Below are 24303 nucleotides of genomic sequence, written 5' to 3'. Positions count from 1 at the left end.
TTTCATTTACTCTGGCAAGCAAAGGCGCCGCTTCTTTCTTTGTGACCAGTGTTGGGCCTGTTACCCCAATGTAGCACCTCTGTGCATGCTCGCACTTTTAGACATCTCACCCACTTCCACATCATCTTCTCTATTCCAGGCACCAGCACCCAGTCGATAATGCCGGCCTCTTCTCATTTATGACTGTGCACTGGCTCTCCCCACTGGCACTGAAGGCCTACAAGGCGTCCAGCTTGTCTATAGAGGATGTGTGGGGACTGTCTTGCCATGAAGCCTCTGAAATCAACTGCCAAAGGTGAGGTAACTGTGTGAGGTTTGCCTGATGAAAGTGACCTGCGGTGTTCGGAAAACTCTTATTTAATGCTTAAACACAGTATTCCTAGAAAACTGAAGGTGGGATAAGACATAAAATGAGAAGGATTTGTCTAAAGGTGAGGTTATACCACATAGGAGTAGTTTGTGAAACACAGATACTTACTGACACTGTCCCATAGACTTTCATTGTTGTCCAAAAATTAATAAAAACACATAAATGTTTTTTCATTACCATGAACATGAGCAGTGTAATGTATTTTTATTCAAATACTCACTAGCACAACAACATGGCAACCAAAAAGAATCCCCTACAAATGCGCTATTTACTCCTGTTTGAGTGATGTTTGCTAAAGAAATCTGTTATAGGAAATGGCTCAGTCTTTTTTATATTTGTGGCATGTTTTTAAAGATTTATGTCCAGTGAGGCTGAGAGCCCCAGACAGGCTAGGGAAGGCCAAAAGTAACTGACAGACGTAGAGTATAGTATGGTTGCTTAGGAAAAGTACAGAATATTTCCAGTCTTATCACTTTTGTACAGTGCAAACAGCAGACTGCATGTGGCATCTCCCTTATGTGCTCAGACATCCAGAGATCAACTAGCACTCATATGCTGGAATTCTACCTCTTCCCAGGTTTTCATATGAGCTTGTGCTAACTTGATGAAACTCAGACACAGGTCTCCAACAAAACAGGGTCTTATTAGTACTAAATACTATAGTTACTTTAGTTCTTTGGTTACTATTGTACATACGTGGTGCACATTTCCTTACTAATTTGCAAATAAACAAATTACTGATTAACATGTAGTGAGCCCGGGATATCTTGGACACCTGGGCAGTTTCCTGGTTTGCCTGTTTGTTAATTCATCCCTTGTGGAAATTCATTGCTGTGTCACTGGAAGATTTTGTGTGCCTGCTAGTTTTCAAGTCAAAATGGTACTTTAGTTGTGTAAATTAGTCATGCTTTGTAATGTAGACACCCATTATGATACAACAAATGATCCATTCAATTGAAAATCCATGTTATTTGTACCTAGTGGTGCATGTTTTATCAGTGCGTATTCAGGTGAACTCATCTAAATCGTACTGCTTCACTCTCACACCGTAGAAACCTTCTTTGCTTTGCCTGCCATATGTGTGAGCAAAGGTGAATGTGAGGATAAACTCTGTCGAACATACTGAAAACAGGTGCATTCTCAGTATTACTCTGTAATTCCCTGCCATGTAAACAACTTTATAGATTTCTTTTGTATAATTGTATAGTGTGTCTACAGTTTGTGCAGTGAGACACCATTGATGAACATCCAGTCTTTCTTTACCAAAGCAGGAACTGTGTGTTCTGATGGGAGACTACTAAGAATAGCAGGGATTAGAGATTACAGAGAGTTGGTGCCTGACTTGGGTGGTTATGTCATTAACTCCTCTACCTGCAATGCACTGTGTCTCCCAGTCACATTCATTAGCTGTCATTGACTGGAGACACGCAGACCATGAGATAAAAGTCACTGTTTGCCTGCCAAAGCACATCTTGAGAAATACATTGTAGTATTGTACGACTTCTATGACTGAACAATAAAGATTTACAATAAGCTTATTAGAGGGCATTTTGGTTTTTTGCTTGCTGAAAAGAAAACCAAGGATTTTTTCATTTCATTTCATTTTTTTTCACATGCTGTTGAGTCATGGTGCCATGACTCGACAATATTGGAGGGTGACCTTATGTGGAAGTTCACTCTTGTATCTGGTGACAACTGTGTGGGTTGTAAATGACCTGTTCTGTATAAAGGCACTGGCTCAGGGCCTGGAGGTTTAGTGTTGCTGCCGCTTTGTGTGTGTTAAAGAGCACATAGAAGGGAAGCGGCAAAGGAGCACAAAGCTATCACATTGGCACGGATGGGCGATGATGCAGAGTCGCTGCAGACGGGAGGTCTTTATTTTGCGTTTACATAGCAAGAACAGTTATGCAACCCCTGTTGCAAAGTAGAGACTATGGCGAGAGGGGGAATGGGAAAAGCACCCTGGGAGAGTTAACACTTGTTGGTGCTCAGTGAGGTGCGAACCTTGAACGTGGTGGCCAGCACACTCTTCAAACATCAGCTTTGTTTGCCATCTGGCAAACTGAGAGAGAATTGCTGTTAGGAACATTTGAGCCATGTTTAAAAGCAAATCTTTCTTCCTTTGAGTCCCACACTGTTGCCCTGGTGCTTCCATTTCCATTAATGTGTGTGACCACTCACACACTTAAAGCTCTGCTGTTTTATCGTGTGGTTTTTAAATCTTTGAAATTACGAGGATGAAACCTATAAATACACTTTGGATATATAGTGTACTGATATTTACCATTGTGAAGGTACATGTTAATTAATTAGTTTGTTCTTTCAGTACATTGTTCACTGTTTCTTGATGGGTCCATTGAAGGGATTTAGCAACACAAAATGTATTACTCACATTGAAGTCTCATTTCCTGTGACTCATGCTGTGCTCTATGCAGATATTAGTCCGCAATTAATTGTAATTTCTTAGATTCAACACCATTTGACTTCAACTAGTAATTATCAGGCTGTGTGAGAGTCTAGCTGGTTTAATGTTCTGTCTATCTCTGATACGTTTTTAATAAAGTCATTAGGGCTTAAATTACTTGCTGCAGCTGCTCTGCTGCTGCTTTATAGAGTCATTAACAATGATGCATTTGGCCAACAAGATATTTTACCCTCTTCAAGTGGTATTATACAGCAATAAAAGTACATTAGCTCATCTTTAACATGTTTGGTAGTGCCTTTCTCAGTCTATTTATGTAATGCATTTTTCGTGATTGTATATTGTAGGTCACCTTTAAATTATTATCAGCCTAGCTGCATTTATTTTTCTTTTGTGATTTTAAACTTCCACGATTGCCTGCCAGACTGTTTGTATCCCCATACTGCTTTCGGGTAGTAAATACCAATGCATAACAATACATAAAGTATTCTTTCCACTTATGATAATTTTGCCCTTCAAAAAATGCCACCTTTTGCATACAGTTAATTGGTACTACAACAGCACTTTGCAGAGCATTCATGTGCGAGAGTTGTGCAACAGTCGAAAATGTGACCAATTATTTAGACTCATTATTCAGTAAATTATGTTCAATGACAATCTAATGATGTTTGTTTGAGCTTGTCATTATTCAGTGCTCCGGGTTTCTGGTTCCAGGCTTGAAACTTTGTGGCACGATGAGCTGAAAAGACGAGGGCGAGAGGGGGCATCCCTGTCAAGAGTGTTCTGGAGGTTCTGCCAAACCCGCGTGCTGGTGGCCATCTTTTCCCTCCTCCTCACAATGGTGGCAGGCTTCGTTGGGCCCGTGAGTACCGTCCAAATCCTCCTTTCCCTTTATATTCTGCTGATTCGACTTTCGAATATGACTTTCAGCTTGGTCGCTGGCTTGTTGTCCGGGTGTATTTTCAAAAAAATCGCTTTATCCTGTTTCACGCTGGTCTGGAAATTTTAATGAAAACATACTGGGAGATTACAAAGCCTTAGATAGCGAAACCCATATTAATACCATAGATTAGCTGGTTTGTTCCCAGTCACGCTTTGGTTCAGAAATATGCAGCTTTTTGTCTGCCACACTTCTGGCAGATTGGATTTACCTCCAAAAATGCACATAGATGAGCATCAGACAACAGAGAGCTTCAAAGTGCAGATTTTTATAAACATTCCTTATCAGAAATTTTAAATAATCACCTTTAACTAAAGGATAATTATGTTTGGAATTCCCAGTTTATGATATTACTGAGTCTGTCCTATTGTTCCTCATGCTCTAAGCTGTTTATTTTGATGTGATGTGCTACTACCCACAACTAATAGCATTAACTGGATTTAGTTCTTACACAATGACGCATGTGTCTCACATTCCTGGTTGATTTACTTTGTGCTCTTGCTGACAAATAAAGCTGTGTATATTCTCTCTGCAGTTTATCAATTTCCAATCACAAAATGTTATTGATCTTCTCATGTCATCCCCATCACTCCTTTAAATTGGCAGCTTGCTTATGTAGCCATTCTTTCCAGTTCTCTATGCTTATTTTACTCATATGATCTCTAATCTACCGATTTAAAATATTCTCTTTCATCTTCTTCTTATCTTCTTTTTTTCTTTTCCATTTGGTTGCCCTGCTTATCTCTATCTATGGCATTTCCTAAAACGTACCCTCCCCCTGTAATCTCCTTGTTATTTTTCTCCTCCTCCTCCTCCTCCTCCTCCTGTCCCACTTTATCTCCTTCATGTTTTTACTTTTTGTCTGTGCTGTTTTCTGCTCATTTTTGTTATGGTACTATTTCTCTGCTGTTTCCTTTACGTACTTTCCCACCTTTTCCCCTTTCTCTCTGTTCGTCCCCAGGCTCTCCTCGTTCGAGCTCTGCTGGAGTATTCCCAGAGCTCACAGAGCTCTGTGCCATACGGCCTTTCTCTGGTAGCGGGTATCTTCCTCATGGAGTTGATGCGCTCCTGGTCTCAGGCGCTCATGTGGGCCGTCAACTACCGCACTGCAGCACGCCTCCGTGGGGCAGCTCTTACATTTGCTTTCAACAAGATCCTACGCCTACGCAGCACTAAAGACATCAGTCCAGGCGAGGTACGTCAAATAACCCTGGAGGGGACTCATCCAGAAATTAACTAAATCATCCCTCACTGCAGGGCACCGCATGCAGATGATTGAGATGGATTTAATTTCTGCTCTTACACCATTCCTGCTTAGATCTCGACAAATCCCACAGCCTGAGGGAGGGGAGGCTGTCTAAGATTAGTCATTACACAGCTTAAGAGGAATCATTGTCCAACATGTTAACGTGGGAATAAGGACAACTGTATTTGTAAAATTGCTTTTAGAGTCTTAGTCGTGAGGTTTCACTATGTCTTGTTTGAAAAGATTTAGTTTATTGTAGATTTTTAATGTAATTTGTAATGTAAATCTCTGTCTCTCTACATAGCTGATCAACATCTGCTCCAGTGACGGCCAGCGCGTATATGAAGCGGTGTCCATGGGCTGCCTGCTGGCCGGGGGGCCTGTGGTGGGAATACTGGGTGTGTCCTACACTACATACTTCCTGGGCCCCACTGCTCTACTGGGGTCAGCCATTTTCATCCTCTTCTACCCTGGCATGGTACGACTTTAGCTAGAACATCTGTAAAAGTAAGACAAAGGATAAAAAGCTTATTGAGTTCAAGTTCAGGGGCTTTTGCTGTTGTTACAAAGACATAGGCAAAATACATGATTAATTTGTTACAGGCACACAAATCATAGTAGATTAATAACAACACACATACACAAAGACATACAGCTGTCTGTGTTTTAATATAGTGCAAACTGCTGTCAACAACAGAATGTAGTTTTATTTCAGACGTTTATAAAATTTACACCAAGTAATAGTCACACTCATTATAGCAGTAACAAGGAATTTAACACAACAGTTTCTAAAAGTTTAACAAAAGTTATGATCACGCATATTACAGCTGTGACAAGCAATTTAATTATAGAAATTTCTTAAAGTTTTACTAAAATTTAATGACCAGAGATGATGCTTTATAGTTGACTCATTATTTTGTGACCCACAACTTTTTAATATTTAATTAGTAGAAACCACGAGTACTCATCGTTTTTGAATCTTTACGTTAATTAAGGCTGTTGAAGAATACAACCAGCACTTTTTAAAAGCATCATAACTCCTTGGCTATCAATCTCCTGTCAACTTTGTAGATGTTATTTTCAAATTACACTCAGTCTAAGCCAGAGCCTGACAGCCGGAGAGCCTGGTATTGATGTGAAAGGCATTTATCACTCTGGTCCCCCGGACAGGCCTGCAGCACAGCTAATGTGATTGTGTCTGCTTTCATTTCCTCCCTTGCCACTTATTTCTCTTGTCATCATTTCCTCTGTTCCCGTCTGGACAGATGCTTGCATCGAGACTGACGGCGTATTTCCGCAAAAAGTGTGTGGTGGTGACTGACCGCCGCGTAAGGCTGATGAACGAGATCTTGGGCTGCATAAAGTTCATCAAGATGTACTGTTGGGAAGATGCCTTCGCACAGAATATTAGCAGTGAGTGGCTGTCATGTTCCCAAATGAATCAGCAATATCATAATACACTGTTCATTTCTTGTTTGTGGTCAGGACCGGGTAGTTTTTCTAGAGATGCACTTCATGCTATTTAGTTTTTCATTAGGCTTTTTTCCCAACTCACCCAGAATAATGGGTCACCTCATTTTAACACCTGTCACTGATGCAAATTAGTAACTTAATGGTCAGTATATCACCTGAAATTAGACTTACCCTCTTAATGAACTGGCAAAATAACCCTGACCCTAAATCCATTTTTATTAGCTTTCTTCGTTTAAGTCTTTCCCTGTAGCATTCTTTATAATCAAGGCCAGTTTGAATCCCTTGGCTTCAAGGTTAATTTGAAAGGTGTTTGGGGCCTTATGATACTTTGAATGACTGTCAGGGCTACTCTACTTATCCATGAATTAGCGATGGCCTTTTCTCTTGAGGCCCTTTCTGTAGGATGTGGATAAGGATAATTTTCCCCTTTTAATCATGCTCCAAATTAGCCAGGTGGGTCTAGTTTCCGCTGCTGTCCTTTGATTACCTATTATAATCATAATTAATTGCCATTCAACTTAATGGCCAATGAGTCTTAATAGTTACAATGTCATTCCCTTGACTTACTATTGTTGTTAAATTGATGATCACAGTGTTTTTGCCCCGGGCATGTGACTTTTGCTTTGTAATCCACGCGGAAACACACATAACATCCAAAGCAAATCCCATGGAGAATAACATACCAGGAGGAGGGAGTTCTTTTATTTCACGCACAGTGCTGCTAGGGCAGAATTTAAGATGCACAAGCTTTTTGTTCCAGTGTTTGCATCCAATGAACTGGGTGAACAAAGCAGCTAGCGTGTGCACTTGGGAGATACAACCATGGAGGAAGGGGTGAAGGATTTGGGCATTACACTTGGACAGTTATCAAGGTTCAGCAGGTTTTGTTTTGAAGCCCCTTTCATACCATGTATGGATGTGGGACCCATGTCCTCCCTCTTGTATCTATTTCTGTCCACCTGCTATGTGTGTTATGGTGTTTTGAATATGCACTGGAGAACCCTTTGGGAGTCATTCAACCCTCTATTTTCTCTCCCTATCTGCCTGTCTTTGCTTTTTTATCATTTTCTCTCTCTAATCTCTTAACAGAGGTGCGATCAGAAGAGAGAGGGATACTAGAGAGAGCTGGGGTCATCCAGAGCCTCACAGTGGGTGTGGCTCCCATCGTTGTGGTGATAGCAAGCGCATGCACTTTTACCCTACATATGGCTTTGGGCTATGACCTTTCTGCAGCTGAGGTATTTGACTATGGGAACCTATAATCAATATGTTTACTGAATATTTACATTTTGAATTCCTCTGTCTTCACGGGAAACACAGTTTTGTGTGATTAAGCTAATTATATTCTAATTCTATTTCCTGGGGCGCCCCCGTGGTTTAGGGATTAAGACACCAACAATTCCTGGTTCGAATCACTTTTTGCGATTAACTGTCTCCATCTCTACACATCCTACCCCAGGCTTTCACAGTAGTTGCAGTTTTCAACTCCATGACCTTTGCCCTGAAAGTTACACCATTGGCTGTGAGGGCACTGTCAGAGGGGGCTGTCGCAGTCAAAAGATTTCAGGTGAGAAATACTGACAAGTCTGTGAACCACCACTGTCACAGAGCCACTTAAACCGTTTTTACCCAACACAGAGATGGCTGGTCTGCATGTCATTTAAGTAACTAATTAAAATGTACATACACTTTATAAAGGTCAACATACTGAAGTACACCTAGGCTGCCTTCACACTGCAGGCCAAAGTGACCCAAATCAGTTTTGTGTTTTTTGCTCATATGTGACTCAGATCTGATTGTGAACAGCCCAAGTCACATTGAATCTGATCTTTTTCAGTTCGGATTTGGGCCAATTTAAGATGTGGTCCAAAACAGCTACAGGTTGGATTTTTTGACAGTCAAATCGGAATTTATGCAACTCTGAAATCACTATAGATCCACCGTCATCACAATTTCGCTCTAGAGGGAGCTGCGGTGAATGCAAACATGGAGGACGGCAGCGATGGAGTGTTATGAGTTTAGTTTTGGGTTATGTTTGTTTTGTATTCTTCCCTGTGTGTTTCTGGTTTTGCCATTGTTTCATGTGTCTATCTATTTGTCTCTGTTTCTCTCATTCCTTGTCCCTAGTTATTTATGTCTTGGGTCTTAGTCCTGCAGTTTAGTTTTCAGTTCTTAGTTCTGTTTTTTAGTTCAGGTTAATGTTATTCCTGATCTGTGTATTTCTGTGTTTCATTATTTGATCTTGTCTTAAGGGTTGTAGCTTAGTTTATTCTGCATGTTTGGCACCTGTTCGAGTCCTATGTCTCAATGTTTAAGTGTACTCCTGTCTCCTGTTTGGTCCGGTCTCAGTCCATGCTCTGATTTTGCAGTCTTTCCGTATTTTGTGTTTTACTTTGGTAAAACACAAAATATGGAAATATGAAAAAGGTTGTCCTGGTGTGTTCCCGTGCATTTTACTTCCTGTTTTATTTTGTAATCTTCCGTGCCTGGTGGTGTTGTCTAACTTTGCTTCCTGTTCTGTTCTCCTTGATGTGATCCACCTGCTTTATGTTCCTGCCTACTATTATGAGTACGTCTTCAGTTAATTAAATATTGAACTGAACCTGCTCAGCTCTTGTGTCCTGCGTTTGGGTCCTCAACCTTGCTCACACACACTGCAAAACCCTGACATGGAGGTTGTCAGTGGACTCTCTTTGTCCTCGTCCTCGTTATCATTTGCTCACGAATTCCCTTTCTTCCACTTGAAATCAACTTAAAAATAAAACCATAGACGCTAACGTGTGTGGCGCCCGTGTTTACTTTCACACAACAGCGTGCTGCATGTGACATCGTGTTATTCTTTTCCGTGTATGGGTCACTTTCAGGCCGTGGCCAGTTCACACTAGAGTCTGATATGGGCCACATTTAATAAATAATGTGTACATTTAATCAAAAAAATTGGATCTGGCCAATAAATTGGAATTGAGCATTAAGGCCTGCAGTGTGAACATAGTTTTAACGACTGTGGATACAGTATGTCAATGGGTAAGTAAATTATACCATGACAATCAACAGGTGCTCTTGTTGATGTTAAAAACACCCATCAACACCACATACTGACATTTTTGACATTCTGTATTCCAAACACATGGTAAAAGTTGCATGTTAGTGAGAGATGGTTTCACAGAGTCAACTAAGTTTAAGTAAGCAAGCATTTCTGCCACAGATGCACAAAAAGGCTTGAGGCATTCTGTGTTTTGGACATTGAGTATGTTACCAAGTTACCCATTGTGTCTGTCTTTACAGAGGCTGTTTATGATGGATGACAGAGAAGTTGTTTTGGTCAAGATGGAGGATCCAAGCAATGCAGTGGAATTTCTGGACACCACATTGGCTTGGGAAAAGGCACGCTCTCCGGCTGTAAAACCTAACCCGCCTCACAAGAAGCAAGGAGGGATGAAGCGCCTGCTGCGCAGGGAGAAGCTTAGCCTGTACATTTCGACAGAAGACAGCAAAGAGAACAAGGAAGGTCCCAATGCACAAAGTCTCCTCACAAATATGGAGCAGGAGAGTCCACAAAGCACCATCTCCTCCACTCAAAGCATACGACCTCCACTGCACAAGACCCTGCACCGCATTGACCTACGCATTAAGAAGGTAAGCGCATACATGGAGTGGATTAAGGACAATTTTATTGAAGGAATTGGATAAAACTTTGCCTGTCTCATGTAATTCCCACAATGCCACTGTTTTTCTCCCTTTCTAGGGTTCACTGGTTGGAATCTGTGGAGGTGTCGGTAGTGGAAAAACCTCTCTTCTGACTGCTCTACTTGGACAGGTGAGATTCAACGGGATTGCTCATTTGTAGCTTCCTTTTCAGGCAGCACAGACATGAGCAACAAGGATAGCGTTAGTGTTTTTGAACCTTTTATTCACACAATGCCAAACAACAGCCCACAATTTGAAAAGGAATCGTATCAAGTGTTCTATCTTCTTCCAACCTTCTGTTTTTGTGTTGCAGATGACCCTGTTAGAAGGTAACATAGCTGCCAGTGGTGGCTTCGCTTACGTGTCACAACAAGCCTGGATCCTCAATGACTCACTGAAGGAGAACATCCTGTTTGGAAACGAGTATGACCAAGAAAAGTATGGTCAACTGCTGTATACTGCAGAACAAAAGCAATAAAGGTTGAAATTTATCCCTAATTTAACACATTTCCTCATTGTTTCCTCCTCAGATATAATGCTGTTATGGAAGCCTGCTGTCTTCTTCCAGATCTTGCAGAGCTGCCATATGGAGACATGACTGAGGTATCCGTAGTGGATCTGCTTTTCAGTGATGATTTAAAAAAAAAAAAAAAAAAGTGTCTTTACACACTGACATGTTTTGTCCTCTTTCTAGATTGGAGAGAGAGGTGCCAACCTGAGTGGAGGGCAGCGTCAGAGAGTGAGCCTGGCGCGTGCCCTCTATAGTGAACGGCCCATACTTCTCCTGGATGATCCTCTCAGCGCTATTGATGCTTGTGTGGGTTCCCATGTCTTCAAAAAAGCTATCAAGGGTGTTGCCAAAGACAAGACGGTGCTCTTTGTAACACACCAGCTGCAGGTGAGGGACCATCTATAAATTTCAAATGAAGCAAATTTTCCTTCAGAATCCGTGATAAACGTTTTTGCTTCTTTAAAGACTAGAAGGGAGTAGTTCAAAAAACAACCTTGATTAGCTGATTAAAGTCTGCAACATAAAATCCTTGCTTTTTACCTATGTTTTTTAATCTTTTTATTTTTTAGTATCTCTCTGAGTGTGACAACATTGTTGTGATGAAGGACGGGCAGATTGCCGAGCAGGGGACCCATGCTCAGCTAATGGGTAAAGAGCATGACTATGCCACCCTATTCAACAGCATGCAACAGGAGGTAAGGCCAGGGGCACATGAGGCACCAGGCCAGCTCTTTTGAATTAGGCATCTTTGCCCCCACTGCACAATAACACTGAACATTACAAGCTGAATAATTCATAAGGCCAGAAAGGAAGGCACAATAGCTGGGAAATGTTAATACATACATGGCGTTTCATTATTTATGCATGCATTGATTTACTGGTGAGCTGCTAAAGACCCTGTCACTGATATCTCTGTTTAAATGACTTGCAGGGTGGTGGTGTTACTGTTGTTGTGATTTGTGGCAGTGGCATGTTTTAAAACTCATTTCTTTTGTCTGCCTTTTTATCTCCTAGAATCTGGTGAAAGCAAATTTAAAAAGCAAACAGCAGAAGGCGTGTGCAAAAAAGGCTGACAGTGTTGTTGATGTTGTAAAGATCGGACCAAAGGTAGAGAACATGAAGGGAGGTGAGAGACCCTGTCACTTTTCATGCTCCACATGTAGAAAGAATGCTAAATGCTTATTTTCCTTGAGTATGGTTCACACATAACTTCTTCCTTGCTTGCTCTCTTGCATCTTTTATTCAGAGCAACTGATGAAAGCTGAAGAGAAGGGCTCTGGTGCAGTCGCCTGGTCTGTGTATGGTGCCTACATCAAAGCAGCAGGAGGTCCAATAGTCTTCATCATCAATGTCTTCTTCTTCCTCTCCACCACAGGCAGCATAGCCTTCAGTAATTGGTGGCTGAGCTACTGGATCAGACAGGGCAGTGGGGTGAGACAGTCCTGCTTTACAATAATAGATACCTCTTTTTGCTGTGTATTTGGCTCCCAATGGAAAAATAACTACTTTTCTTCAGTGAGCTGTGGTAGCCGGCTGAGCATTAATCTGAATGTGCATGATTAAAAAAGTAACGGCACCATGGTAAACTTAATTAAAAACAAGCACTAGCATAGAGAAAACAGATGTGCAGCAAAGCAGTGGTGGCTGCTATTGAGAAATGTGCTTAGAATAGTAAACATCATTGAACTGACTGATTTTCATGTACTTTTTGTATGCCAAAGTGTGCTTTTCTCAATTTCATTAGAGGCAAAAGTTCTGCATGGGGGGGAAATGTGATTTCTCTTCTCAGTCTTTGTAATTTGTTGCTCCATCTGCCCTCAGAACACATCATTAATCTTGGTGAATGAAACGATGGCTAGCAACAGCATGAGCCTCAACCCTCACATTCAGTATTATTCAACTGTTTACATCGTATCCATGGGAGCTGCTTTATTGCTGAAGACAATGCGAGGGCTGGTGTTTGTGAAGGTAAGCTTCCCCCAACGCTTTCCTCAGAGACGCCCCCTCCTTCTGTCACACACTTTGTCCTCTTAATCACTGGTGAACTTTAAAACGATATTGGTGTTTGAAAGGAATATGAAACGGTTATGTATTAGTGCTGTACAGTAAAGCATTGCTCGCCCCTAATTGTCTTTATTGTCATTTGTTCATGCTCTCATGATTCCAGAGCTATAATTGAAAATGCCTGTGGGCCAAATCCATTTATCTGTCCACTACCATGTCTCACAGCTTTCAGCGACAGCGTGTGTGTGTGCATGTCTGTGAGTGCAAGAGAGACAAAGAGGCAGAGAGAAAGGGAGGATGTGTGTGCGTGCATGTCAGTGCCCCTTCGGGTATGCGTCCTCGTTTTCAAGCTAACCCATCCTGACACTGCATTGCAGAGGTTAGGTCCCCACGTTAATGTGTGCCACTTGAAATTGCTAATTTTTCAAAGATGGCTAATCTTTTTTCATTTTTTTACCCCTAGCTGTGATGAGATCTTAGGGAGTGTTGAATATTCCATTAATAGAATTAATTTGTTCTCTGCTGCCACATATAATTTCTGTCCAATTGGTGAAATGTCTTTTGCTCATTAGGTCATGACCTTTATGTCAGCCTTCCAGAAACTAATTATAAATGAAGATTTGACAGCTTGCCTTGGGCGAGACAAAAAATAACTACCCACAACTGTGCACATGCCTAGCATATGGTGAGGTAGCATTTGTAACTCTGAAGACGACATATGATTGCCACTGAATTTATCCATTGTGTGTTTTTGTGTTTGAGGCTGAGCACATTGACAGATGATTTCCTTCCAACTGTCTATTTATCCAAGCCCTGATTCCTTCCGTATGTTTCTTAAAGTTGTTTGTTTACACGTGTCAGGTCTCATGTTCAAACACGGCTGTTGTTTGTGTTGACAGTGCACGGTGAAGGCTGCCTCCACGCTCCACGACAAGCTGTTCCACCGGCTCCTCCTCAGCCCCATGCACTTTTTTGATACAACACCTCTGGGCCGTATCCTGACCCGCTTCTCCAGGGACATGGATGAGGGTGAGGCTTGATTTGTCTTGACTGGGAACTTTCCCCCCCCAAGAGAGCTCTCAGTCAGTGAAGTCACCCTGGTTGACAAGGTGCCAAGACACAGTGTTCACTCTGAGTATTTTGCCTAGCAAGTGGCTTATTGTTATCCACTTCACTGATGTCTTTGCTTGATGTGGTGTTTTTTTTTTTTTTTTAGTTGGTTTTGTTTCCAAGCATAACATTTCTGCAGACCCCGTTATGTCTTTTGTTTAAAAAAAAGACACTTAGGGGGACACAAACAAAAAGATTTCTTCACATGTAGAGATTGATCCAACTCTGCACAGTGTGTCTGAGTATATTGTATCTCCTCTCCAAAGTTGATGTGCGTCTCACCATGCAAGCTGAAATGCTGCTGCAGAACCTGACCCTGGTGCTGTTTTGCTTGGGAATGGTGGGCATTGTCTTCCCCTGGTTCCTGATCTCCATCTTGCCCCTGGGAGCCTTTCTTTGCATTGTCAACCGTGTCTCAAGGTCAGACTCTCATCGCTCCTGATGTCATGCTGTTATCATTGCTATTGGCATTGAACCTGAGATTCACACAGGTTGTTTTTTACATTACACTTCATCTACCTGCAAGTAATCTTAGCAGTGTTACCTGTAACAAGTGATTAACAAGCAACTAGTGCTCAAATTACTTTAAATGGCAACTAGTAACTTACAGCTGCATGAATTGACAAAAAACTACCATATAAGCTTAAAGATACGCACTGGCTTATAAAGTTAATAGTGCTAATGTGTCAGCAAACAATTGCCAGCAAACAGAGCGATATTTGCATAGTGCTTTCTTTAACAGGATTTTAGCATAATACTGTACATACATTCAAGTATTTCCACAGTCTGTCTTAGAGGTATGAGTGATTATTGTCTTTAATGTTTCTTTTTTTACAACGAGACATTTGATTAAATGTTATACCAAACAAGTGTCTTGCACAAAAATGCTGCCAGGTAAATAACAATGAAAGTGCAGTGATCGGCAAATGTGTGCAGTGTTATCAGTCATTGATTTAATTTTCGACAGCTTGTGCTCTGTGGTAAATGTTGCAAGAGCGCCCTGGATGATCTGATGACTCTGGTTTAGACATTATTTACGGTTTTGCAGCAATACAAGTGAATTCACTAAGGAAAACAACAACACGCTGGTATCATGGGAAACAACCACAATATTTTGTTATTTCCTCTATCTCAGATCAAGAAGAACATGACTCTCAGTGTGATTGTTGTGCTGGTGTAGATCAGAAAATACAAAAACAAAATACACGGATGTTCCAAATGCCATTAGAGATATAAACGGTGAATGTGATTAGTAGCTTTACAATGTATAAAAGGTCCAGTGTGTAAGATTAAAGAGTATCTATTGTCAGAAATGGAATATAATATTCATAAGTATGTTTTCATTATGTATCACCTGAAAATAAAAATCATTGTTACCTTAGAAAGGGCCCTTTATATCTGCTGAGGGAGTGGGTCCAAACCAAACACTGACTTTCAAGTTTCACGGACACAGTTGTTTCTCCTTGACACTTGCTAGGCCACTAAATCCTGCATATACACTGCATATAACATGTATGCTTTGTTATTTGAAAACATACTTGTCTGGCAAAGATGAGTTTTTGGGGGGGAATTTTAATGATAGCAATTGCTTGATAGATTCACTGCTGAGCTGCCTGCCTGCTCACAAATCACACTCCCCTCCCTTCGCTCCCCTTCTGTGGATATGAATCACTTGATATCTTATCCCCACATAAACCGGAATTCTTGATTCTTTTAATCAGATCTGTTACCAGTTTGTCTCCTGAGGGATCAATTTAATTACAAAATATCTTCATTAATCTTTTAAGAAACACTTGATTGTAGGCAATGCAAGTGGAATTAATGTTGAACTTTGATCGAGTATTAAGCACACAAGAACCAAGAGGAAGAGAGGATTCCCAACTGGTCCAAAAGGCAGTGATCACCCTCTGCAACACTGCAAAAGGGTGAAATACTATATCTTACAAAGTAATGACATCCCAGGATATGTATGGATGTTACATGAAACTGGGTCTCCCATCAAAATTACCCACTTCTAAAGCAGCCTTTATTGAATTCTGAAATGAAAATGCCCAGGGCATAAACATGTTTGTCTGGATCACAGGCTGGAAGCGAAAGTGTCATGTTCTTCCCCTCTCTCTTCTGGGCTTTTATGAGAAATGATTCATAGGAGACTTGAAATTCGCATGCACCATGCATTCTGTCTTGGTGTCTAAAAGTAGAAAGACACCGCGCCTCTGTCAATAAACCTCTCTCCCTCACATTAGCACGTGGGAGTCTGGTGTCTCTCTGGCTGCCGATTGTATGGCCGTCTGTGTGCGGTGGTGCTCAAAAAATTGCACATGCATCAGATGGTGGGAAACGGCCGGAGCTTTGTCAGGAAAATGCTCGCTGCGTCTCGGACAATATCCCTCTCTGTCCACCGTGTCATCATTACCTGTCTGCCACACAACTGCATCATTAGAGCTGATGCATTTTCCATTCCTTCATTCCATTCCTAGTGGGCTCATTGTTGGAGTAAAGTGGTGTTCATGATGTTTTCCAATTTAACATAATTTATTTGAAAGATATGCTCCTCACATGCCGGTCCCTATTTGCACACAATACCCTGCCATTTTCATTTAAATGAGGCAAACCTGAGTGGAGCCTTTCCAATTCTGCAGTTCTGCAGACTTTCCTAATTAGGATTTTCACAACCATTTAGGGTTAAAAATCTAAACAAACTTTCTGAACATAGTTTGTGTCTGCTTGTAAATGAGAATGACTATTTTAAGACATTATAACTTTCAGTCACTCATCAAAATACAGATCACTGTGAAAAAAAAAAATTGCTTGGTAAATTATTGGACAAAATGTAATTTATGAGTAATAGACAGTACAAGTTATATTAGCATTTAACCCTTTTTAATTGCATATTTACAACATATTTATATTATATATATATTATATAATTATTAATGTAGATTAAATTACTACAGTAGGAAGCTAAATGTAAAATATTACCTATCCCTGTTTCCAGGGTTCTAATTCGCGAGCTGAAGCGCCTCGAGAACATCAGCCAATCACCATTCACCTCTCATATCACCAGCAGTCTTCAGGGACTCTCCACAATCCACGCCTATGGCAGAGGGCACGACTTCCTCCAAAGGTTTGTATAATGGTGTCTGTCAGAGATGGAGATCATTCAACTTTAATTTCATCCTATCATATTTTTTCTGGTTTACTCCTAGGTTAGTAAATATACCAAACCTCATTCCAGGAAATTTCCCCTCAGCAAGCATGGGAGGATAGAGAGTTCTGCTTGCTTTTGCACTGGCTGAAATGGGTTTATCTCTCTTTTTTCAGATATCAGGAATTACTGGACACCAACCAGGCCTCCAACTACCTCTTCAGTTGCGCTATGCGTTGGCTGGCTGTCCGCCTGGACCTTATCAGCATCTCTCTTATCACTGCTGTAGCACTTCTCATTGTCTTCATGCACAATCAGATACCTCCAGCCTATGCAGGCCTGGCCATATCATACGTAGTGCAGGTTTGTAAACAAACGCATGCAGTAACACAGAACATGTGGAGAAACTGTAGTCTAAAAGGCTGGAAAGAGGGTAATTTGAAGCTACATAAAGCCTCTTGTTTCCAGCAGTGTTTTTAGGGTTTACTTTTGTTTAAACATGTGGCATTTATTTAAGGGAGTTGGTTGTTATCATTGCCTTATCTTTCTGACCAATTGTTTGCATATCAATTTTAGCTAAAAACCTGTCTGCACTTATTTAAACTACCTTCTTGATAAATAAAACATCAAGCTGGACAGTGTAACTTTTCAGACCATTTTAGCTAAAGATTCAACCTCACTCATTCTCCTTTCTGGAGGAGGATATATATCCACAGCCTGTCTCAGGGGAATGTTTGCTTTCTCATTGTTAAACTGTTTGGTTTTATTATTTTATAAATGGTCAGTGCTTTAGAGCATGTTATAATCGACAGAGCCATGGCAGAGAATTGTGAGGGAGCCGTATCGTCAAATCTGTTTATTAGGCTGTACATGTTTTGATTGTTTTACTGTTCATTCTTTGAAGCAGAGCAGCACATGCAAATACCAAGTGTTTTACAGTCACTGGTGCATCACTGTTAAGGATTAACCTTGCAACTCTGCTTTTCTTTCATCTCCAGCTGACCGGCTTGTTTCAGTTTACAGTGAGGCTGCTCACAGAGACTGAAGCTCGATTTACATCAGTTGAGAGGATCAATCATTATATAAAGGTAAGGGCATTGATTGGCACAGTGGGGGTGGTGGATTATGTGGCACTCAGACACATTGTACATGTTCACATAGACCGGGACACTGTCTAGAATGACACTATCAGATGCAGACCAGCCCAGTATAACAGCAGTTGAATTTAGGGTAGTTGGCATGTCCAGACAAGTGTGTTTGTGTGCATGTGATTGTGTATGTGTGAGAAACACAGGAAGAAGCAGATAGAAACCCAGTGTGAGTTCCTTGCACACTCTATAGCACATGACAGGGCTTGTTTCGCACAACGGCCATCAAACCTCAAAGATACGAATATCAACTCAACTTTTTCTTTTCTGTCTCAAGTGTGAAGAAAGGCTCAGAAAGAAAATCACTACAGATCAGTTAGGGGGCTTGCACCTCCACAGAGATTTAGAGATTAATACCAGATATGATGATACCGCTCCTTATCTCAGTGTCTAGAGAGTGAAGCATCTCAACAAAGTCCTAAGGCAGCCGTTCCTGCCCCCTCCTGGCCTCAGCGGGGAAAGATCACCTTCCAGGAAGTGGAGATGCGTTATCGTGACAATCTGCCGCTTGTGCTTAAGAATCTGTCATTCACCATCCTGCCTGAAGAGACCATCGGCATTGTGGGCCGCACAGGATCAGGTATAAGTGACCATTTCTGTTACCCAACCAGAAGCCTTTTCAGCCCTTTTTCAATGTGTGCACACATTTCTTCATGCGGTTTCTTTTCTGTTTGTGTTTGCAGGAAAGTCCTCTCTGGGTGTAGCTCTGTTCAGACTTGCGGAGCTGACTGGAGGCTCTATCATCATTGACGGAATCAATATTGCACAGATCGGTCTGAATGACCTGCGAAGCAAGCTAGCCATCATTCCTCAAGAGCCAGTGCTCTTCATCGGGACAGTCAGGTAATCCCAATGATAATTACTTTTGTGAACGAGCTTTGTAATTAATGCATTGTTCCAGATATACAAAATGTAAAAAGCAGAGCAAAGGGAGTGAATGGGAAACACCTAACCCTCAACAATTACTGTGCCCTGACCCAACTGCTCTAATGGAAAATCCCTTAGTGTGTAATGGTGAAACAGTGTGGTCATACTGGGTATCGGTCACATGTCTTTAGTTGAGTATAGCGCTTCCTTCCCATATACTTGGCTACTCCCTTCTGCAAACAGCGGTGTGCCTTCAGTCAAGTTATGTTTTTTACATAACACTGAGCAGGATATATTGCCCATCTGTGTCGATTATCCTGTTTTAATATATACCTATATCCCACTGTTTGCTAGGGGTGGGAATCTCTGGGCACCTTACGATTCAGAGGGCTGCGATGCCATTTTAAAACGATTATCGATGCGTCTTGATGCATAATTTTTTGTTACTAATTTATCCAACACTACATAACAGGCAAAAAACGTGCTGTACAGCGGAGATGTTAGCTGGCGCTAACTACCTTCACGTTTATGCATCTAAGAATCGATTTTTCTGCCCACCCCTACTGTTTATCTGGAAATGGTTTTCTAAAGATTGTTAAAATATACTAGATAGCATTTATTGTGTGCAGGCCCAGTGGCCTGGCCTGTGTCTGTATATGTGTGTGAATATAAGCCACACCAAAGGGAAATCCTAACAGAAACCAAAATGGTGCTAGGTAGTAATAAATGCAAAAGCAGATACCTTCAATTTGACAGGCAATACTGATACAAAAACAGAACATCAGCATTGCTTTTATAAAAACTAGCAGTTGGTTGCTGATTACCTCAGGCTCAGGTGAGAATTGAACTTGGTCAGCTGAGGAGTAGGAGTGTTGTATCGGCAGTATACTGTACCTCTTGTCTTAATCTGAAATTGTTTTGTGTTTAATGGAGTTAATAAATATCACAATTATGTTGGGGATTTTCTTTCCCAATAGGACAAATTTAGACCCATGGGATCAATACTCCGACTCCCAGATATGGGACGCTCTTGAGAAGACACATATTAAAGACATGGTAAGTGATATGATGGTTAAACACTGCCGGATTATGCCAAATTATGCATTACTTAAATAGAATAAGACCCTAACATTTGATGTCATACCTCTATGACCTTCCTCAGGTCAGCCAGATGCCTCATTCGCTCCACTCAGAGGTGACAGAGAACGGAGAGAACTTCTCAGTGGGAGAACGACAGCTACTCTGTGTGGCCAGAGCCCTACTGCGCAACAGCAAGGTGCTGATTGTATAATACTGCTAATTCAAATTTACATGTGGAACGCTGTTTGGCATGGGTGATGATAGCTGCTCAAGTAAGAGATTCTCCTCAGTTTTATAATAAGGAAACAGAACCTCCCCGCATCATAGAATCGTCAGTGTACACGTGTCCCTGCATGGGATAATACTGCCACCTTGTGGTATGCATATGAACTGCACCATGAGCTATGAACTAGGAACAGTGTATAGTACAATGTTTTTCCTAATTTAGAGTTAATAATCTGTAATTCTACATTTTATATAGCAGGCATCCAGACTATTTCTTGCCCTGGATAAACTCATCTCCTGTTTTCTTATTTATTGTCTTTTCTTCACTTCATTACTTTGTGTTATTTCTGTAACATTTGCTGGGGGGGGGGTTATTGTTGTTGTTTTTCAGATTCTTATATTGGACGAGGCAACAGCAGCCATCGACACCGAGACAGATCGTCTCATCCAGGAGACAATTCGCTGTGCGTTTGGCAGCTGCACCACCCTCATCATCGCCCATCGTCTCAACACAGTGATGAGCTGCAGCAGGGTCATGGTCCTGGACAACGGCCAGGTGTGTATGAAGGCAACATGACTGATTGTGCATTTGCAAGATTTGTCTCCTTGGTTGACACTCATTCCTAAGTTGTGAATTGGTCCCTTTGAGGTGATGGATTGGTTAAGGCAGTGCACATTTTATTTAGGTGGTCTTGTGCTCAAGCTTTAGTGAACATGCAATGCACATTGGATGATTATTAGTTTCAGTGTCACCCCTTAAACCTGTTAATAAGTTGAGTTTACCTCTGTAAGGATTCATCCATGTGCAATTTAGAGCAGTGAATGAATAGATGCATCAGGATAGACAAGATTCATGGTCCTAATTTGTTGCCACTGTCCATGTTACCATGCTCTATGGCCTCCCTGCTGTGGGGTGCCAGTGAAAAGGCAGTTTCTACAAAGACAATGAAGTTGAATTATTTTATTGTACTTAGATATCTTTAAATAGTTTAAAAATGGTTACAGATTGCATTAAATAGCACATATTCAGTTTTTATGCTTGGTATAGTGTAGCCGTGACAACTTTTCTTGATACATGTTTTTAATTTGTTGTATATCATCTCTGATCTTGTCTGTCTGGACTATAAGATATCCAATATAGCAGAAATTACACAAAAGGTCTTTCCACGTTGTCAACATTTGTTAACATGTGAGTGTAAAGCACCTTTTTTGTGATCAGTTAGCTACAGAAACTTGTGTCATACACCAAAGCAGAACAAGGCTGTCTGGGGACAGTATCTTCCAGACATTAAAATGATTTTCATATGCTGGCTGTGGGGAAAAAACTATATTCTTAGAGAAAATAATATGCCTTGATTTGTGTTCTCTCTATATGATTTCATGAATGAGCAAGTAGGGCCTCTGATTTTATATGCTGGTACTGATCACTGCTTTATCCTTTTCATTCTCACAGATTTTGGAGTTTGACAGGCCTGCTGCCTTGCTGGCAGATGAAAACTCAAGATTCAGAGCCATGATAGAAGCATCAGAAAACCAAAGCAGATAAAAGACACTGGAGCTGAACTTTCGATGTGTGGCACAAAATATTCTGCGGAATACCTGAATTGCACAAAAAACACAACTCAATCCTGCCACATTCTGAAAGTGATGTGTTAAGAAATACAGAAGCTCTTGCGATGGTAGCTATGTGTAACAATTTCTGTTTATTTCCAAACCAAAGACAACATTTTTGAAGGACACATCTAATGTCACTATGCAAACAAAGACATAACAGCCTCCTGCTCTTTTACAAGAGCATTTCCTGGAGGCCAAATAATTAACTACAAGTGAAACAGAGCAATGACTCTGACAATCGCACTTTATATTTCACGTGGCCACATGGACGGGCATGTGGTGCCGTTTTTTTCCTCTGGAGGTCAGCTAATCAGTGAATTTTTTGAATATATTTGTTACTAGTCAATGCAGTGTAATATTTATCTAAATATCACATAATAACCATTCCTACGAGGAACTTTCTAAAATATGCTAAAAATGATTCACTGTTTTTATGTTTTATGCATCTAGTTCAATGTTATGATGCAGTGAGTTCAGTAAAATGTGCCTAGAGCTTGTTGGGAAAAGCTGTAAACATTTTCAGGTCATATAATGAAGAAAGCCATGTAAGCATGCATTTTAGACTGCATGCAGGTACTGTGTTTCTGAATGAGCTAATATTTCCTCCAAATCCAAATGCTGGAGTTTAAAATCTGCACATTTTACATTGATGGTAATGTTTTTACCAGAAAGGTAATTCTGGTGTTGAACAAAGTATGTTATGGAGTTGCAATTGAGATTGTTAACTGTGTGCGTGTGTGTGTGTGTGTGTAATGTGCAACGAAGCTGAAAGAAATCAACATCAGGATGTGTCCTGGGGATTGTAAACTTCTGCCTTTTAATCAAGTATGTGCTGAACAATCATTAGGAGGGCATCATCTTTCTATTGCATTGATACATTTTCAAGATTGCCTTTGTACACTTGAGATTGTAAATGTTGCAATATATTTTTGTAAATGTTTGATTTTTGTTATTAAGGTTCTTCTTGTTTTTCAATAAAAGTGTTTTTATATATGCAGGGATCCAGTTTGCTAAGAAATTTTATCATATGTGAAAACAAGTAGTACTAAGCCTTTTGTGGCTCAAGGCACTCAATTTGCTGCACACACACCTTTTCCACAGCTGACAATGTGCCGCAAACAGCTAAGTAGGTGCACTATGGGGAAACTGGTCAGCTGTTAGCAAATGACATAAATTCCTTAACAAGTTAGGAAAATAGTTAAAATTCTTGAATCCGAACTAAAAGGATATTTATTTAATGATTTATTTACAAAACTTACAGGACGACAGAACAAAAGTTACACTGCCGTAAAACTTCAGTTAATACCCTGCCTACATTTGGGACAGGCCTTTAATTCCTTTCCCACAAGACAAAAAAAAATGGGACATAGGCTACTATCAATTATTTCAACCAGTATGAATATTGTATTCAAATGGATTTTTTGTCTCACTTGTTTACCATACCAATGAGTCTTGAATTGTTTCCGTAAAATGAACTGAATGATTCAATTGTGGAGACTCTTACATTGTGTTGCATGTCCATACTGAGAAAGATTTAAACATTTAGATTTGTATGTGCGACCTAAGCAGCTTAGAACTAGCTGAAGAGGGTGACCCAGTGGGCTTCAAGAGGTTTTATATATCCAAAGAACTTCTATAAAAACCAGATCGAGTCATCTTATTTAGCTTTTATTTGTGAGAATGTGTAGCCAAACCAGGCCAAAAAAAGGAACAGGCATCTAACTGGGACTGGGGCTTTTAATTGAAGCTTTACGGTATTTTCCATTTGCACAAATCTGTGTCTGTTTGTGAAAGAGAGAGATAAACAACTGGACTCCGTATCATTACACATCCCACTTTTTTGCTGAGTATTAGAGTCTGAATTGGAAAGTCCTTTTTGTAGACTGTTGAACTGCTATTGCAAGTTTGCACAAATAAGATTGAACACATTGCAAAGTATATCTATACGTCCTTTGTTCATTCTTTACTTTGTTCCAGGGGACAAAAGTGTGTTGCTGGGCCACAGTTAAATCCCCAATTTCTGCCATTTTGTATGCAATGTAAATTAATAATTTAATTTACTGAAACGCCTTTTGCTATGTGGTATTTTGATTAAACACATTCATATAGGAATTTAAACCAGGCTTAAATACTGAAGCTTCTAAAACTAAATGTTGACACAATGCGCCTTTTTTTAAAACAATACTAATAAGAAGGAACCCACCTTAAGGCTCATATAATTTTAGTTAAGTTTGTGTATTTTTTGTGTATTGCAAATTTTCAGTTAAATTTGCACATACCTGCTGTCACTCAGTAAGCCTGGATCTCTCAGGGCCCCTGAGATTCTGGGGCAACTGGTAGTTAATCAGGCCCTCCCTATAACTGTGCATGTTGAAAATAAACCCATCGACCCAGAGATAAGTTTCAGGCATGAGCTGTTCAAATTTTTGAATGTGTAGAAAGGTTACACATTAACAAA

At 40.6% G+C, this 24303-nt stretch overlaps 1 protein-coding gene across 2 annotated transcripts in view; it reads left to right on the top strand.

The window, feature by feature from the left end:
- The window catches only part of wu:fb13g09 (multidrug resistance-associated protein 5), a 30665-nt gene extending 7819 nt beyond the window's left edge, over nt 1–22846 (top strand). For both annotated transcript variants that reach the window (XM_038699857.1, XM_038699856.1), the window contains exons 3-29: nt 140–295; nt 3507–3654; nt 4694–4927; nt 5283–5456; nt 6244–6391; nt 7541–7689; nt 7911–8018; nt 9737–10087; nt 10197–10268; nt 10452–10576; nt 10669–10741; nt 10833–11036; nt 11219–11344; nt 11664–11775; nt 11896–12080; nt 12471–12617; nt 13553–13682; nt 14030–14183; nt 16762–16890; nt 17088–17274; nt 17910–17999; nt 18447–18639; nt 18743–18902; nt 19904–19982; nt 20089–20202; nt 20623–20787; nt 21685–22846. In XM_038699857.1, coding sequence (XP_038555785.1) covers nt 140–295; nt 3507–3654; nt 4694–4927; nt 5283–5456; nt 6244–6391; nt 7541–7689; nt 7911–8018; nt 9737–10087; nt 10197–10268; nt 10452–10576; nt 10669–10741; nt 10833–11036; nt 11219–11344; nt 11664–11775; nt 11896–12080; nt 12471–12617; nt 13553–13682; nt 14030–14183; nt 16762–16890; nt 17088–17274; nt 17910–17999; nt 18447–18639; nt 18743–18902; nt 19904–19982; nt 20089–20202; nt 20623–20787; nt 21685–21777 — 4006 coding nt within the window. In that variant the 3' untranslated portion in view covers nt 21778–22846. The remainder of the gene's footprint in view (nt 1–139; nt 296–3506; nt 3655–4693; nt 4928–5282; nt 5457–6243; nt 6392–7540; nt 7690–7910; nt 8019–9736; nt 10088–10196; nt 10269–10451; nt 10577–10668; nt 10742–10832; nt 11037–11218; nt 11345–11663; nt 11776–11895; nt 12081–12470; nt 12618–13552; nt 13683–14029; nt 14184–16761; nt 16891–17087; nt 17275–17909; nt 18000–18446; nt 18640–18742; nt 18903–19903; nt 19983–20088; nt 20203–20622; nt 20788–21684) is intronic.
- Nucleotides 22847–24303: the final 1457 nt, after the last annotated feature.

This window comes from Micropterus salmoides, unplaced genomic scaffold (assembly GCF_014851395.1).
Source record: "Micropterus salmoides isolate LMB-PRFRI ecotype aquatic unplaced genomic scaffold, ASM1485139v1 Ms_hic_scaffold_5, whole genome shotgun sequence".
NCBI classification, from domain to species: Eukaryota; Metazoa; Chordata; class Actinopteri; order Centrarchiformes; family Centrarchidae; genus Micropterus; species Micropterus salmoides.
The sequence above is the reverse complement of the archived record's forward strand: the minus strand, read 5'-3'. Positions and strand labels throughout refer to the sequence as shown.